At 36.9% G+C, this 14,783-nt stretch overlaps 1 protein-coding gene across 3 annotated transcripts in view; it reads right to left on the bottom strand.

The window, feature by feature from the left end:
- LOC307171271 (protein NLRC3-like) overlaps nucleotides 1-14,783 on the bottom strand; it is a 231,247-nt gene that overhangs the window by 76,206 nt on the left and 140,258 nt on the right. For 2 of the 3 annotated variants that reach the window (XM_079892777.1, XM_079892780.1), the window contains exons 1-2: nucleotides 2,919-3,060; nucleotides 992-1,270 (exon numbers count right to left, since the gene is read on the bottom strand). In XM_079892777.1, the coding sequence (XP_079748903.1) occupies nucleotides 992-1,218 (227 nt within the window). In that variant the 5' untranslated portion in view covers nucleotides 1,219-1,270; nucleotides 2,919-3,060. Of the gene's footprint in view, nucleotides 1-991; nucleotides 1,271-2,918; nucleotides 3,061-14,783 lie in introns of those variants that run through there. The other variant, XM_079892778.1, reaches the window with a different exon arrangement.

Below are 14,783 nucleotides of genomic sequence, written 5' to 3'. Positions count from 1 at the left end.
CTTTGATCATATCACCCACCTATAATCATGTTAAATAACCGTGATTTCAATATTGAGCAAAATAATCATGATTATGATTTTTGCCATAATCAAGCAGCCCTAATAATACAATTATATACATTCTATAAACCCTCTGCACACAAAAGTATAATTTCTAATTTATAATTACATATAGAGCATTAAATCTATGTATTAAAGTAAAATAGTGTAAAATTAAACGTGCATTTATTAGCGGTGAATTAGTCAATTCATTGTTATAAGCTGACTTTCAATGTTGTTTATTTTTGTCAGATATAGTTATTTTTTATTGAGGAGTAAGAATCATAACTACTATTTGTGTCAGTCATTGATGTTTATTTAATATTTTGAAGAGTTACTTTAGAATATTTCAACTGGAACGGACCACTAGTGGGAAATTAAAACTCAAGTTTTTAAATCACCAAATGGAGTTTGAATGTCACCTAGTGGCCATATTGGCTACTGCGCCTAAAACTCCCAGAGCATATTGATAGTTTGAGACAAATTTGAAAGACAACTAGTTTTAGGTGCCCAGGCACAGGTTTTATATTAATAGAAAATAAAAATAAATGTAAAGCCGCACATTAAGTTCAGCAACCATTTAAGTTTGGATATGTAATTTTCCAGTCTATGTTTAAGAATAGGATCGCCAGGTAAGAGGCGAATGAGACTAACTAGTTATCTGGATTCCAAGACATCTATAGATATATTCAGTTTAGATACATATATTATATAGCCTTTTTACCCTTTATTTTAACAACTATTTGTGCACCCATACACACACTTGTGTTTGTGTGTGTTATTGCCAGTATTGTAGTTTTTAGGGGCAACAAATATAATATAATATAATATAATATAATATAATATAATATAATATAATATAATATAATATAATATAATATAATATAATATAATATATCTCGTCTAGGGCGCCAGCAGAATATGGACCGGCCCTGAACTTCATGTTACTCACACAGGGTCAGAGGTCACAGCAGGTCCATCACTGAGATCAGGGGGCTGAAACATGGAGTTGTTACTCTTCATAGACACACAGCTGAATCCTGAAGATGGTCCATCACTGAACACAGGGGGATCATGCATGGAGTTGTTACTCTTCATAGACACACAGCTGAATCCTGAAGATGCTGCTCTCTGAGTGTGAACAGACGCCTCCTCCTCTCTCTCCTCACACACACTCATTTTACATACAGTTTGCTCCTTCTCTTCCTCCTTTATGAGAGACTTTTCAGACCTGTATGTGGACACAGAAAACATGCACAAAACACAAATTAATTTTGACAAATTTTATTTATGGCATTTCATTCACTTAATAACATTAACAGTTTTTCTCCAGTTACTGTAAATAATGTTGGTTTGTAGAGCAAAATGTCGGCCACACTTTCAAACACAGCATCCTCGTTTAAACACTGGATTCTTCTTCACTTTAATGACACTGCTGAACTCTAGCAGGTGTTTTACACAATCCGTTTAGTCGTCTCGCATTAAGCAAAGCAACACTCCACCGTTTTTTGAAATAGGGCTTATTCAACTTCTTTCCTACATTTAGATAGGAGGGCAAATGCATTTTTGTCTCAGTGCATGCATTGTTTTAGTTTGACAGGGTCGGCGCTAGCTTAGCTTAGCTTAATGAATGGAATCCTTTGTTGCCAGCTAGCATGGCCTGAGTAAAAGTGATTTAGTGATTAAATGGTAAAATTAGATTTTCTCCTTTGGTGATTCTGCTTGTTAACATCAATTAACCATTCAATAATGGTCAATCATCACACAATTAATAACTTAATTTTCTCATTAATTTTAACACTATTCAGTGTTCATTTAACACTCATATTTTAACACTTTAACCCTTTGAGTGTGGAGTCAAATAAACTCCCAAGAGTTATCTTGCTGTGTAGATAACATTCTCTAAAAACATCCTCAAAATGTAACATTTTAAATGTTCTTGCTTTGTTAACACGTCACATTACAAGAACGTTTTATAAAATACATTCTGTCATCTCAGGCCTCAATGATATCCTCAAAACATTTTGCGAACGTTGATTTGATAATGTTCCTCCTTTGTTATTATGGAACATTCCTAAAACATCCTCAAAATGTTGCAGTTAAAACGTTATATCTTAGTTTACATTTAACCTTATAGAAACATTATTTGAAATGAGAAAACATCCTTAAAACATTCTTTGAACATTACATTCAAATGTTTTCTTTAAAACATTAACCAACCCACTAAACACACTAAACAGTGTGTGTGTGTGTGTGTGTGTGTGTGTGTGTGTGTGTGTGTGTGTGTGTGTGTGTGTGTTCCACAGCAAGCCGACCCCGTCTCCTTCCATATTTCCACAAACGAACTTTTGTCGACGGATGTCAACATTAGACGTGCGGAACACACAGAAAATAAACGTCGCGTGACGTCACAAAACAACCCCTTCAATGGACCGAATTTGGACGTCCAAAAATTACATGCAAATGACGTCACATTGCGCAGTGGGACACTTGTAGGGAATGTTAGCCAAAGTTCTGAGAACGTTCCCTGCTAGCTGGGAATACACCTATTGTGATGCAAGATCCCCCCCAATCCCCTCCATAATTCTCACTCCAAGCTAAACTCAAAAGTTGGCAGCCCTGCGCTTATAGATTATAAAAATAATTTAATAGTTTAAAATCAACCAAATATTTCAACATTAAACTAATATTCTCCTATTAAAAGAAAAAAGTAAGAGCAAGTTTAACCATTTTCAGCCATTTTATGAGTGTTACAGTTGATGTGTCGTGAAGTAGGCCTAGATATTACGAAAGCAACTTTCCACTTTATCATGTGTTTGAGTTTGAGTTCGTCAAATACTCTATCGATATTACAGCTATGAAAAGTTTAACGAACTTACTGTCACGTGAAGTGAGTGCTGATTTTCTATCTTCCGAAATGGCGTCTTTACAGTGTACAGAATGCAGTGCACATTCCCCTTTCCCCATACACACAGGAGTCAGTTTTCCCACCCACATGCTTCTAATATACTCACTGTCTATGAATAGACCCCCGTGCTCTAGCACATAAGCAGGAGGTGGGTGGGAAAACTGACTCCTGTGTGTATGGGGAAAGGAGAGGGACAGAGGGAAGAGGCAAGACACACTCCTATGTTTAAATAACATATAGAAAATATCTGCTTGACAACTTATTATGGAGCTGGGAACAAGCCCAAATAAGCAACTACACTTCAGAAACAAGCCCCAAAAAAACACGACCCGCAACTATTAATATTTGTAAGTGACTTCACAGAAAAACAAGCCCAAAGTCCATAGTAGGAAGAAAAAAATACTATGGAAGTCAATGGTTATAGTTAACTGTTTGGTTGATGATATTCTTCAAAATATCTTCCTTTATGTTCAGCAGAAGAAAGAAATTCATACAGGTTTGAAACAACTTGAGGGTGAGTAAATGATGACAGAATTTTCATTTTGAAGTGAACTATCCCTTTAACTGAATAAACCTGTGTGGTATTTTTAGATTTCTTAAGGTTGTATTGGTGGTGCAGTCATTTAACTTCTAACACATTGAGGAGATATGGAAGCCCACTTTTGGCATATAAGGAAAAAAAACATGCTCTGGTAAGTCATAATTATGACATAATCTCAGCTCTCAGATTCTGTCAATTTTATTACGAAATTCAAACAAACAATACCGTTTTGGCGCTTGTAAATGTGATTGACAGATCCCATAGCGACACGTGAACCGATCATCTCTACTAGCTAATAGTAAATAAACACGAACACTGTTGAAAGATACAGTACAACTTACCAAAATGTATATTCCTCATAGATAATATCGATCAATCAGTGTTTTTCAACCGCGGAAAGAGGTCAATAAAACAGCTGGAGAATAATTATGTCACATTTACCTCAGGAAAGCCATTTAATGGCCATAATATGACCTATGATAGCACATTAGTTGGCTAGAAAAAAAGAGCTATAGAGAGTATTTTGCTAAATATGTGTACTATATTACATATTTATTATATTTGTACTTATATCATTAAATAAAGTTGTTATTATAATAAAAAACGCATTATATTTAATTTGAGTTATTTTTAACCTTAAATAATACCAGCTGATAGGGCTCTCTGTATGTTTACAGCATTAGGTGAGATTTATTTTTTTTTCTTGTGAAAAATTAACGCCTATCTTGTTTACCTAATATTTATCCAAATTAGTCAATATTAAAACCAAATCACAAGAATTGAATTGAAATTGTGAAATTTGTGTCAAAAAAAAAAAAAAAATTGTACCATGTAAACATTGTAACTTGCTGTCACTAAACCTAATAAAATTATATAAAAAAAAATATATAAGAAATCCTCAGTGAAACTCTCGTCAGTCTCAGCTCACACGATATGACTCACTTTTTATATGGTATGCGCCATCGCTGAAGAGCAATGAGAAGATGTCGTAAACAGAGCGACTGGCGTCCAGTGTATTGGAGTTCTTGTGGTGACACACAAAGCCGTTCTCCCCACGCAAGACCAGGATAGGACGATTAATCAGCTTTAGCACAAACTGCTCGTCCTCCCCTGCCGAACACATGAGAGGATTTATCTGACTCGTGTTGTATCCAGTAGTGGAAGTTTAGTAAAAGGTCAGAGAAGAATCAGTGTGCACTCACCCACAGAATCACTCACAGCTGCAAGCTGGCCATTTCTCTTTGTGCAGACATATTTTCCATTGTTTGCCCTCAAAGCGACTCGTCGGCCCAACCACTCAATGTCCAACATGGTGTTTTCTTCTCTATCAGTTACAAGAACACACATATTCAAGATAGCTATGCATATGATATATTATATATTTACATGTTAAAGTGATAGTTCACCGCAAAATGAAAATTCTCTCATCATTTACTCGCCCTCATGTTGTTCAAAAACCTGGATGACTTTTTTTATTATGTTTTTTATCTATTGAACACAAAAGTAGTTTTTTTTTTCATACAATAGAAGTAAATGGTCACCAAAATTGTTTGGTTACCAACATTCTTGACAATGTTTTTTTTTTTTAGTGCAATTTTCCACCGGACAAAATTGCGATTGTTAACTCATGATTTCTGTTCTGTGCGCACCAATCTTGCACTTCTATCTACTCCTCAACCAGACCACCAAGAGACTTCGGGTTTTCGGCATTATGTTAAGGAAGGTCTAATCTCGGGAACGCACAAAAAAAATCCAGGAAAAGATTTATTATCTCTTTGTGTTGTGATCCCATGAGGTGAGAAAATTGCGCTAAAACACTCACCGAGTTTTTATTACTTGTTTTTTTTTATGATCCACAGGAGGAATAAAGTCATAGTTTGAGTAATGATGACAGAATTAACATTTCTGGGTAAATGATCTGATTTAACCGTTTTTGTTACAAATTCATTTTTACAAACAGCAACTCTATGATGACACATCAGTCAATGTCTTATTATAGGAAATAAATAGAAACTTTTGCTAATTTAGTTGTTATAGCACAAAATGTCAAAAATGAAAAGAAGGGTAAGTTGAGTAACTAACATTAAAAATTCAAGCGTCAAACTAAAGAAAATAAGTGGAGCTGGTAATGCAGTTTGTGGAGTTGTTTAATCCTCCTCTGCTGAGATCTTCACAGATATAATGTTCTGCCCTGCATATTTCACCTTTTTATCTTTTTTTTTTTTCTAACAATGTGCCATTTATTCCAATCAAAATGTTATATATGTCTGACGCTGGAGCTTGACGTCAAACAAACATTGGGTTTAGACATCAACCTCATTTTCATTTTCAACCAAATTTGACATGATCTGACCAATGGATGAGTTGGAGTCCAGCGTCTTCTTGATGTCGCATTGACGTACTGTGTCTTCTGTGGACATACAGGCATCAACAATGGTGTCAGTCGACAAAATATTCAAATAAACAGATCAACTCTCTGAACATCACAAAACAAGCTACGAAAAACAACAGCAGAAATAAAAGCAAATAAAGAAAAAGACATTTCATCTGCATAATTTATTCATGTTGCAATATTGTGGCATGAAGCTTTTTTATGATTGTCACCATTGTTGAGTTTCATATGTTGATTGCTGCGTGTGTGTGTGTGTGTGTGTGTGTGTGTGTGTGTGTGTGTCTAAAAAACAATAGTTTAATAACATTTAGTGCACAATGTGTGTTTATAATCTTCCAGACATCACTGGATCTAATGCTGCAGGCTCACAGTGTAGAGATGGAGAAATTAAGCCTCATAAAGGCTTAGATACTGTTCCCAGAACAGATTTAAAGCTTCACGAGTGTTGTAAACAGTAAACAGTACAAAATAAAGCAGCTAAAATACACACATAAGAAATACACTTATACTTCTTCATATTACTTGTATGACTGGGTATTGAAAATGTAATTGAATACATTTTAATGAATAAAATCATTGATTAATAATTTTTATTAATCATAAATTAATAATTTGACGGACAAGATAAAGTGTGGGACTAAAATGTGAAAAAGGACATTGTGTGATGTGATCATCTGGTTATTAAATCTGCTTATGAGACTTGGCAGTGACAGTGCTTGTGTGACTGTGGGAACGACAGAAAGGTGATGAAGAAGTTTGGAGTGATTTGTATTGAGAAATAAGAGCTGTTTGACAGTGTTTGGGCGATTGGGTCTATTTCTCCTCTTTTACAGTTCTTCCCCTGTCTGGACAATCTTTCACACGGTACAGAGGAGGCCGGTGTACAAAGAAACTGCAATGCCAAAGTGTCCAGATGTGAGACACGTGTTCCTGTATTTTCCAGTATTCTAGTGGATCTCCGGCTCTTTGAATGTTCATATCTCTCGACTTCTTCTACAGAGTCGGCTGTGGCATTTAAGCTTTGTTTGCTCTGGTCAAACACGAGCCAAACTTTCCACCCAAGAAATGTGAAGAGAAAAGAGTTTGAATGGAAGTCACTGTACATGTACATCGACTGAATATATATATCTCACACTCCAAGCATCTCACCTTCTGAATTAAGATATTACATATAATAATAAAATGAATTGAGGAAAACAAATTGTGATATGTCATTTTTTCTTTTCTTTTAAAACACCATACATACATTGGAAGTTGTAAAAAATTTCTCAAACAGGGAGGTCTTTCTTTTTCCTGGCTGATGCGACGTACTATATAGTGAATAGTAAATATACTGTAAGTAAATAGTGAATGTTGAGCTTTTGTAAAAACATAAAATTCACCCTTTCACCAAACGCCAACCCCGAACCCCCACCCTATCCCCAATACCATGTGGATATGATCACCTGTGTACTAGATACTCAATACTGCATTTACATTAAAAATGAAATAAAGATAGATGTTATAAATGATGTATTCAACAGTAAAAATGTAAATTAATAAATCAAACGGACATAAATTGATGTGAATCATGGAAATGTGGGACACATAGGCTCTGATGTGTACTATTCAACTCTATTACAAACAGTTTTATGTTAATATCCATCACACGAGTATATGGTGATGATGAGGTTGAGGAGAATGAATTAGTCAAACTGCAGGAAACCTGCAAATAAAAGAAGGTCATAACTAAATGTCATTATTGCTAACAAGAAAACAATGTTTCAGTCTCATATTATTACAATGTTCAGAAAGCATTGCTAGCCAACAATGTGCCACAGGAGCCTTTGGTAACAAACACGGCAAAATCCTCCGTGTTAAAGAGGTCATGACATGAGGATTCACATTCGCTTTGGTCTTTTGACTTATAAGATGCACTATAAAAACATATCGCAAGTTTCAGACCTGAAACAAGCATCCTAACTGAACAGCATTTGTTGAAACCAAGCTGCCAAAATGACTTGTTTTCCACTTCCGCCCATATTTTACATCACACTGCGACAGATATCTACATCTGAGCGCCTCCACAACAACACTTTAAAGCTTATTTGAGCTGATCAGTTCAGTCGGCCCACAGCGGCAGTGAGGGAACGAGAGAATGTTGAAGTCAAGCGCTGAGAGGTTTTCAGATCACGTCAGGCTTTTCAAAAGCACTGCTAAACTAGAGAGAAAAAGTTGAAGTTGTCGAGGATAAAAAGACGTTGTGCTGTTTGTGAAAGTGTACAGTTTCTGCAGACTTCCACAGGACTCCAGCGTAATCACGTGACTGAGCTTTATTTTTAACTCTTTCCTCATCTGCGTTTGTTTTTTAAAAAGTTGGCAGCCAGTGTTTTATTCTAGCTTTATCAACACATTAATGTGGGTAAGTTTCATAAGAAAATCAACATTTTGAGCAAAAAGCTGAGAAAATCTCTTTTTTGTCAAAGACTGTGTCTGGATCAGATTCAGAACGACGATCAAAACACAGACGGAGTAGATCGAGTCCATCAACACCACTAAAGCTTCTCAGTCCCATAACTCGTCCTGGGTCAACATTTCATTCAGTAACATTAGGCAGTTTTGATTAAAATGCTGTTTAATGTTGGTGATCGTGTTATTACTTATGTAATGGCTTGTTTCTGCTTCTTCTTTGCCTGTGTTTTGATCAGGAGATTTAGTACTCTTTCAGAAGAAGTGTCATAGCACCCCCTACCGTATAACAGTGGAAAGCCGGACGATTCTGTCAATGGAAAGAGTAAACCGAGTCCCTGATCGCATCCTTGGTATATTTGTTGGTTTGCAGTATTTTCCTGCGACTGCTTTGTAAACCAGGCCCAGTTTAATGCAGGTTGCGCTTGTTAAGGAATGAAGCAAAGCAACTGTGTTGGATCCGATGGCAAGCACTTCTCAAACTCTGAGGACTCAAAGGCTCATGAGTTTGAGGCACTTTTTTGTTTTTGTTAATCTTGTGTCGTGTTTTTGTTCATCCTGCTTTCCCACAACTTGTGTGCTTTTTCTGGGTGAGTCGGAGTGAACTGCGGCGCTAATAGAGTCACACGAATACAGTCGTGCAGCTGTGCACTGAAGACCAACGGCCAAGCTCAGGATTTACAGTGATTAAAGTTCATATCATATACACCCAAAACACTTGGAATATACGACATGTGTCGCATGGGATGATTCTGTGATACTTTTGTGTCTTGTTTTAAAAAGCTTAATGCTGGTCGCTATTCACTGCCATTATATGGACGAGTCTGAGACACTTTTTTAAAAATGCTCCTTTTGTGGTCTATAAAAGAAAGTAGTACACGCATCATTAGAACAACATCAGGGTGAGTCATTTATGACTTCATTTTCACTTTAGGCCGAACTATTCTATTAATATAAAGCACGTCTCATGTTTAGGACGTGGATTGTGTACTTTTCTCACAGCGGCTTCACTCTGTGTCCAATATTTATCAGATGCGTTCACAACATCAGAGTATATCGATATAAAGAGTGTCGTCCCGTCCTATAGTTTAAATTCGGGAGATTCAAATCATGGTCTGCACAAACTGAAGTTCAGCAAGTTCAGTGGCTACAACAACTCTGCTTTCATTCGGTACATATACGTGCCGAACCAATCATTCCCGGTTCACATGTGTGTGCTGTTACATACTGGAACATAATATGATTCTGAAAAGGATAAATCCTCTAAAAACTTTAAACACATCAGATAGATCTTTTCAATATTACTGCATTTCATTCCTGCAGGCTTTGTGTATATTTATTATTGAGCTAAAAACCTCCATATGTATTTAAACGCTCTCTCTGTGTGTCCAGTTCACCTAACAGCTGCACTCAGCTGGAGCGCCGGACATTTAGTGTTTTCTTTCTTTCCCATTGTTATTTATATCCATGTGTGGCATTGACTGATCCCCGAAACACATCTCTCACTGACCCATACACAACAACACAAACTCCACTGAGACCTCACTTCACTTCAGCTGCTATCTGTAGACGGGTAATGTAGCTGTTCATGACACTCACTGCAGACGAGGAAGTATGCAGCGATGCAGGAGAGGAGAGAGAAGCTCTGAGCCAAAGACGCCACCAGACCGAAGATGCCCCCAAACACCAGCAGCACCAGCTGAGAGGCAGCAGGACCACGATGACATTACATGACACAAACTCAAGACTTTAAAGAAGGCTGGAGTTCAGGGACAATTTGCCCTTTCATTTTCAGTGAGTTTGAGCGAGTGACCACTAGGGGTGTGTACAATAATAATGCATTGTATGTATTGTCTACAATAATATCGTAATTGTTGTTTTAACCATGTGGAGGCTGACATTAACGAGTATGTCACTCACTTTGCAATGCATTCACTGTGTGATGTAGATTACAATTCAGTCAGAAGGACCCCAAAATTCAAGACCCAGTATGAGTTTTTGTCTTATATTTCGATATGATGTCAAGTTATAGTTAATATTAGTTCAAAATAAGTTAATATCAATAGTTAATGTCAATGAGCAACACAGTGGCGTTTCGATCCTGAATTAATCAGCGTTTTTGAACGAATCAATGAACCAAAGTATTTCATTTAAAAAATATTTCATATAAAAAAAAAAAAAAAAAAATGTATTATGTATTTCATAGCATTATGTTTATGCAATTGTAAATACATATAAAAGCTGTTTCTGTTTCACTTCTGACTAAATTAATTTTGCTGATACTTTGGTAACATCCTATTTTGTTATGTCTTATTATTCTAATTGAATTTACTGATTAAATGTAAGAATTTCACATAAAAATGATGTATATATCTAATACGGTTAGAAAAAAAATCTTATAAAAGGTAAAAATGCCCCTGGAAAAGTTGTTTTATCACTACTGCACTACTATATCACTATTATATTCATATCACTACTGTGAATATGAAGAATATGAAAAGCTTCGGGAGTCGGCTGTCCACGACAGGCCTAAACCAGCCAAGAGACAAAAAACACACAGCATAAAAAATCAACTAATGTTTTTTTTTGGTCAATATCACAAACCCCCCAGTGTGACACTACTAATCACAGATCATCAGCTTTGATCATTGGTCAATCTTCCTTACTGTATAATGAGGGTCGGGACAGTTGAGTGTCGTGCTGGGAATACAGCTATTAAAGAGACGGAGAACACACTAACCATACATAACAAGCCTATTCCCAGTGCCATTCTCTGACTGTGGTTAATGAGTAGATGGCAGTTTCAGAGATTCACTTAAAGGAACACTCCGACTTTTTGGGACTTTAGCTTATTCACAGTATCCCCCAGAGTTAGATAAGTCCATACATACCTTTTTCATTTCTGTGCGTTCTGTAAGTGTTATTTGACGCACCCACCGCTAGCATAGCTTAGCACAAAGACTGGATGTAAATGGATAATGGTAGCATACTAATCCCAATAAGTGACAAAATAATGCAAACATTTTCCTATTTACATGTTGTGATCTGTATAGTCACAGCGTGTACAAATAACAAGGCTATATGAGACAGAGACCATTTTTAATCGTATAAATACTGGGAACTATATTCTCACTAGGCGTAGGAGCACAGCTACTTGGGCGGAGTGATTAGCGCAGCACACGAGACGCCCTGTTGATGGTTCCGTAAACAAAACAAACGTGACTAACTAGCTAGTAGCGAACGTGACTCGTGATCATGGCTGACTTTGAGGAATTGTCAGAGGAATTTTACTGTGTATCAAACCAAGATCCAGATATAGTTTAGAGCCAGAATACACAGACGAGGAGTTACAAACTTTGGAAGCACAGAAAACTTTGTGTGAATAGCTAAGCTACAAGTAAACAGGTGATCATGAAAGGCTATTTCAAATGTGCTATGTCAGTTGACGTGTGCATATTTTGTGTATTGACACACTGTATGCAATGGCTATACTACAATTTCATTGAACTATGAATGATCATTATAACGAAATCACTTACTTGGTGGACAGCTGACCATTAGGTTCACTCGGCATGGGGCGTTTCTTCCAGTTGATCTTGTCCCACAATGGGAAAAAAAAACGACAACTGCTGGGTGTATTAGGGCAGAGAAATCGTCCGTGGTAGTGACGCAAATATTTTGATTGTCATCAAGCCTTGACATTGATGGCAATACCCGGTCCCATTCATTACAACAAAGGCACTCGGTTTCTGTCGGCATAGGTTGGCATGTTCCACATTTACACCACCAGTCTGTGTTCGTTCTGATTCTCCCTTCGACATCAATCTGTTCGGCATCTTGTCTTACAGCTTCCAAAGTTTGTAACTCCTCGTCTGTGTATTCAGGCTCAAAACTATATCTGGATCTTGGTTTGATACACAGTAAAATTCCTCTGACAATTCCTCACAGTCAGCCATGATCACGAGTAGGGCTGTCACTTTTGTGAAAAAAAAAACTGTTCGATTTTTGAGACATAAGTGTTCATTGAATCGATTGTGAAATCGAAAATTGAAAAATAAAACGCCAAATATGGGCAAATCCACGGACAACTAACAGGCATTAGGACGAACGTAAAGAGGGCGCGCTGCGCCTGACGCGCACAAGTCAGCAATATTTCTAATGATTTATTGGCGTGAAGTTTCGCGCACAATGACTAGTGCAACATTCTCGAAAAGCAATAAGCAGAGTGGACTGCCATAGCAGCATATATGAAAAACATTACCTCAGTCTTCAACATGGCTGTGTTTACGATTAGAAATGTCAAACAAATTTCGCCTACGTAGGCGTTTGTAGACCGTAGCCCGAATCTGTATCTGAATGCATGAGACTGTCTGAATACCGGGAAAATCCACAGTTTTGTAGTAAAAAGAGACGCATTATGCAGAAGGATCATTTGCTGTTATGCGTGTTTGTCAGAGCCTGCAGTTGCAAATGACGCGCGTTGCTGCGGGCATAACATGACGAGCTGGACGCGCTCCGAGAAAAGACCGTTAAAATCGATTCCCTATTTTCGTTTTCGAAACTTGTGTTGGTTGGTCCGATCGATTGTGCAATCGATTTTCGAACGTAAAGTGACAGCCCTAATCACGAGTCACGTTCGCTACTAGCTAGTTAGACACGTTTGTTTTGTTTACGGAACCATCAACAGGGCGTCTCGTGTGCTGCGCTAATCACTCCGCCCAAGTAGCTGTGCTCCTACGCCTAGTGAGAATATAGTTCCCAGTATTTATACGATTAAAAATGGTCTCTGTCTCATATAGCCTTGTTATTTGTACACGCTGTGACTATACAGATCACAACATGTTAATAGGAAAATGTTTGCATTATTTTGTCACTTATTGGGGTTAGTATGCTACCATTATCCATTTACATCCAGTCTTTGTGCTAAGCTAGGCTAGCGGTGGGTGCGTCAAATAACACTTACAGAATGCACAGAAATGAAAAAGGTATGTATGGACTTATCTAACTCTGGGGGATACTGTGAATAAGCTAAAGTCCCAAAAAGTCGGAGTGTTCCTTTAAAAGCTGCTTCTCCTGCTCAGTGTGGTCGGAGGTGTCCGCTGTTGTTTTTTTATATATATTTATAAGTAGTTGTGTGTGTTTTTTGTAATTTATGTGGAACTAAATGAGTGCATTTTGACATCTGGGTTACAAATCAGTTGCGATTGGCATTTTACTCATTAAGAAAGTAACTGTTACGTTATTTCATTGCTAACGTTACCTACTATCTAGCTAGCTTCATCGCTAGCAGCATGTTGCTATTTCACACGCATAATCTGCAATTTCTGTCATATTGCCACAAATAATTTCAGCCTAATGTATCCCAAACTGTAACGTTAAATGTTTTCTCTTTAGAGAAAAAGGTAGTTTCAGCATTATACAAGTAGGATCAGGTCACAACAGTTTTACAGCTATCCAAATTATTTAAATTCAGGGGATCAATTCAGCTAGGTATATAACATTTTAAAGAATTAAAAAAATATATAAAAAATGCAGTAATGGCAAAACCGGTTGACGGAATCCAGTTCAGATTCATTGTTATTGCCTATTTTAGATTATAGCCACAAGTCAAGTCACCTTTATTTATTTAGTGCTTTTAACAATACAGATTGTTTCAGAATCAGCTTGAAAAATAAAATAAAATAAAATAAACATTAATTTAGTTAATGAAAACAGTGATGTCATCATCCAGCTCAGTTCAGTTCTCATATAATGGTGCCACAGATCAATAATATTGTTGAATATTAAGTGTCTCCACTTCACATGCAAAATAAAATGTATTTAATAATACCCACTAGTGCATTCAGATTTATAGACACGCACAGGTTGACAAGGACCAGTCCGTGCCCACTCTTACAGAGCCCTGGTTTGTTTTGTCTAATCATCTCATCTGTTTGTTTTCAGGTTTTTGTACCCATCCTTTATCACTGAAATATTTTACAAATCAATCGGTTCTTTTAAGAGCCAGTTTCTTTTTCCTCCTCTCTCTCTCTTTCTCTCTTTCTCTCTTTCCCGTGTTGTATTTCTTTGTGCTTTTACTTTATCCTTCAATTATTTCTATTTAAAAACATCTACAAATGGCATCAGAGTCATTAAAACAATTTAATGAATGGCTGGAAGCAGCAAAAACCATGGCTGATGAGTTGGAAACCCAAAAAGTAAAGTTTTTCGTTATTCATTATTTCTCTATCATGGTATTTACCTAAATTTAAAAGAAAATGCCTCTGCAAATGCTTCCCCCAAATGTATCATTTAGTTTTTACTTTCAGACTAAAAAGAAAAGGAAAAAAAAGGAACGGAAGTCTCCAATGTCTCCTGGAGGAAGAGAGACCAGCATGGGTTCATCCTACCACAACGTGTTCAGAAGAGTCGATCTGGTCAGTGAAATATACTGCATACTGTTGTTCACAAGTGTC

This window comes from Squalius cephalus (assembly GCF_949319135.1).
Source record: "Squalius cephalus genome assembly, chromosome: 1".
In the NCBI taxonomy this organism is placed as follows: Eukaryota; Metazoa; Chordata; class Actinopteri; order Cypriniformes; family Leuciscidae; genus Squalius; species Squalius cephalus.
Note: the sequence above shows the minus strand (reverse complement) of the source record. Positions and strands in the feature narration are given on the sequence as shown.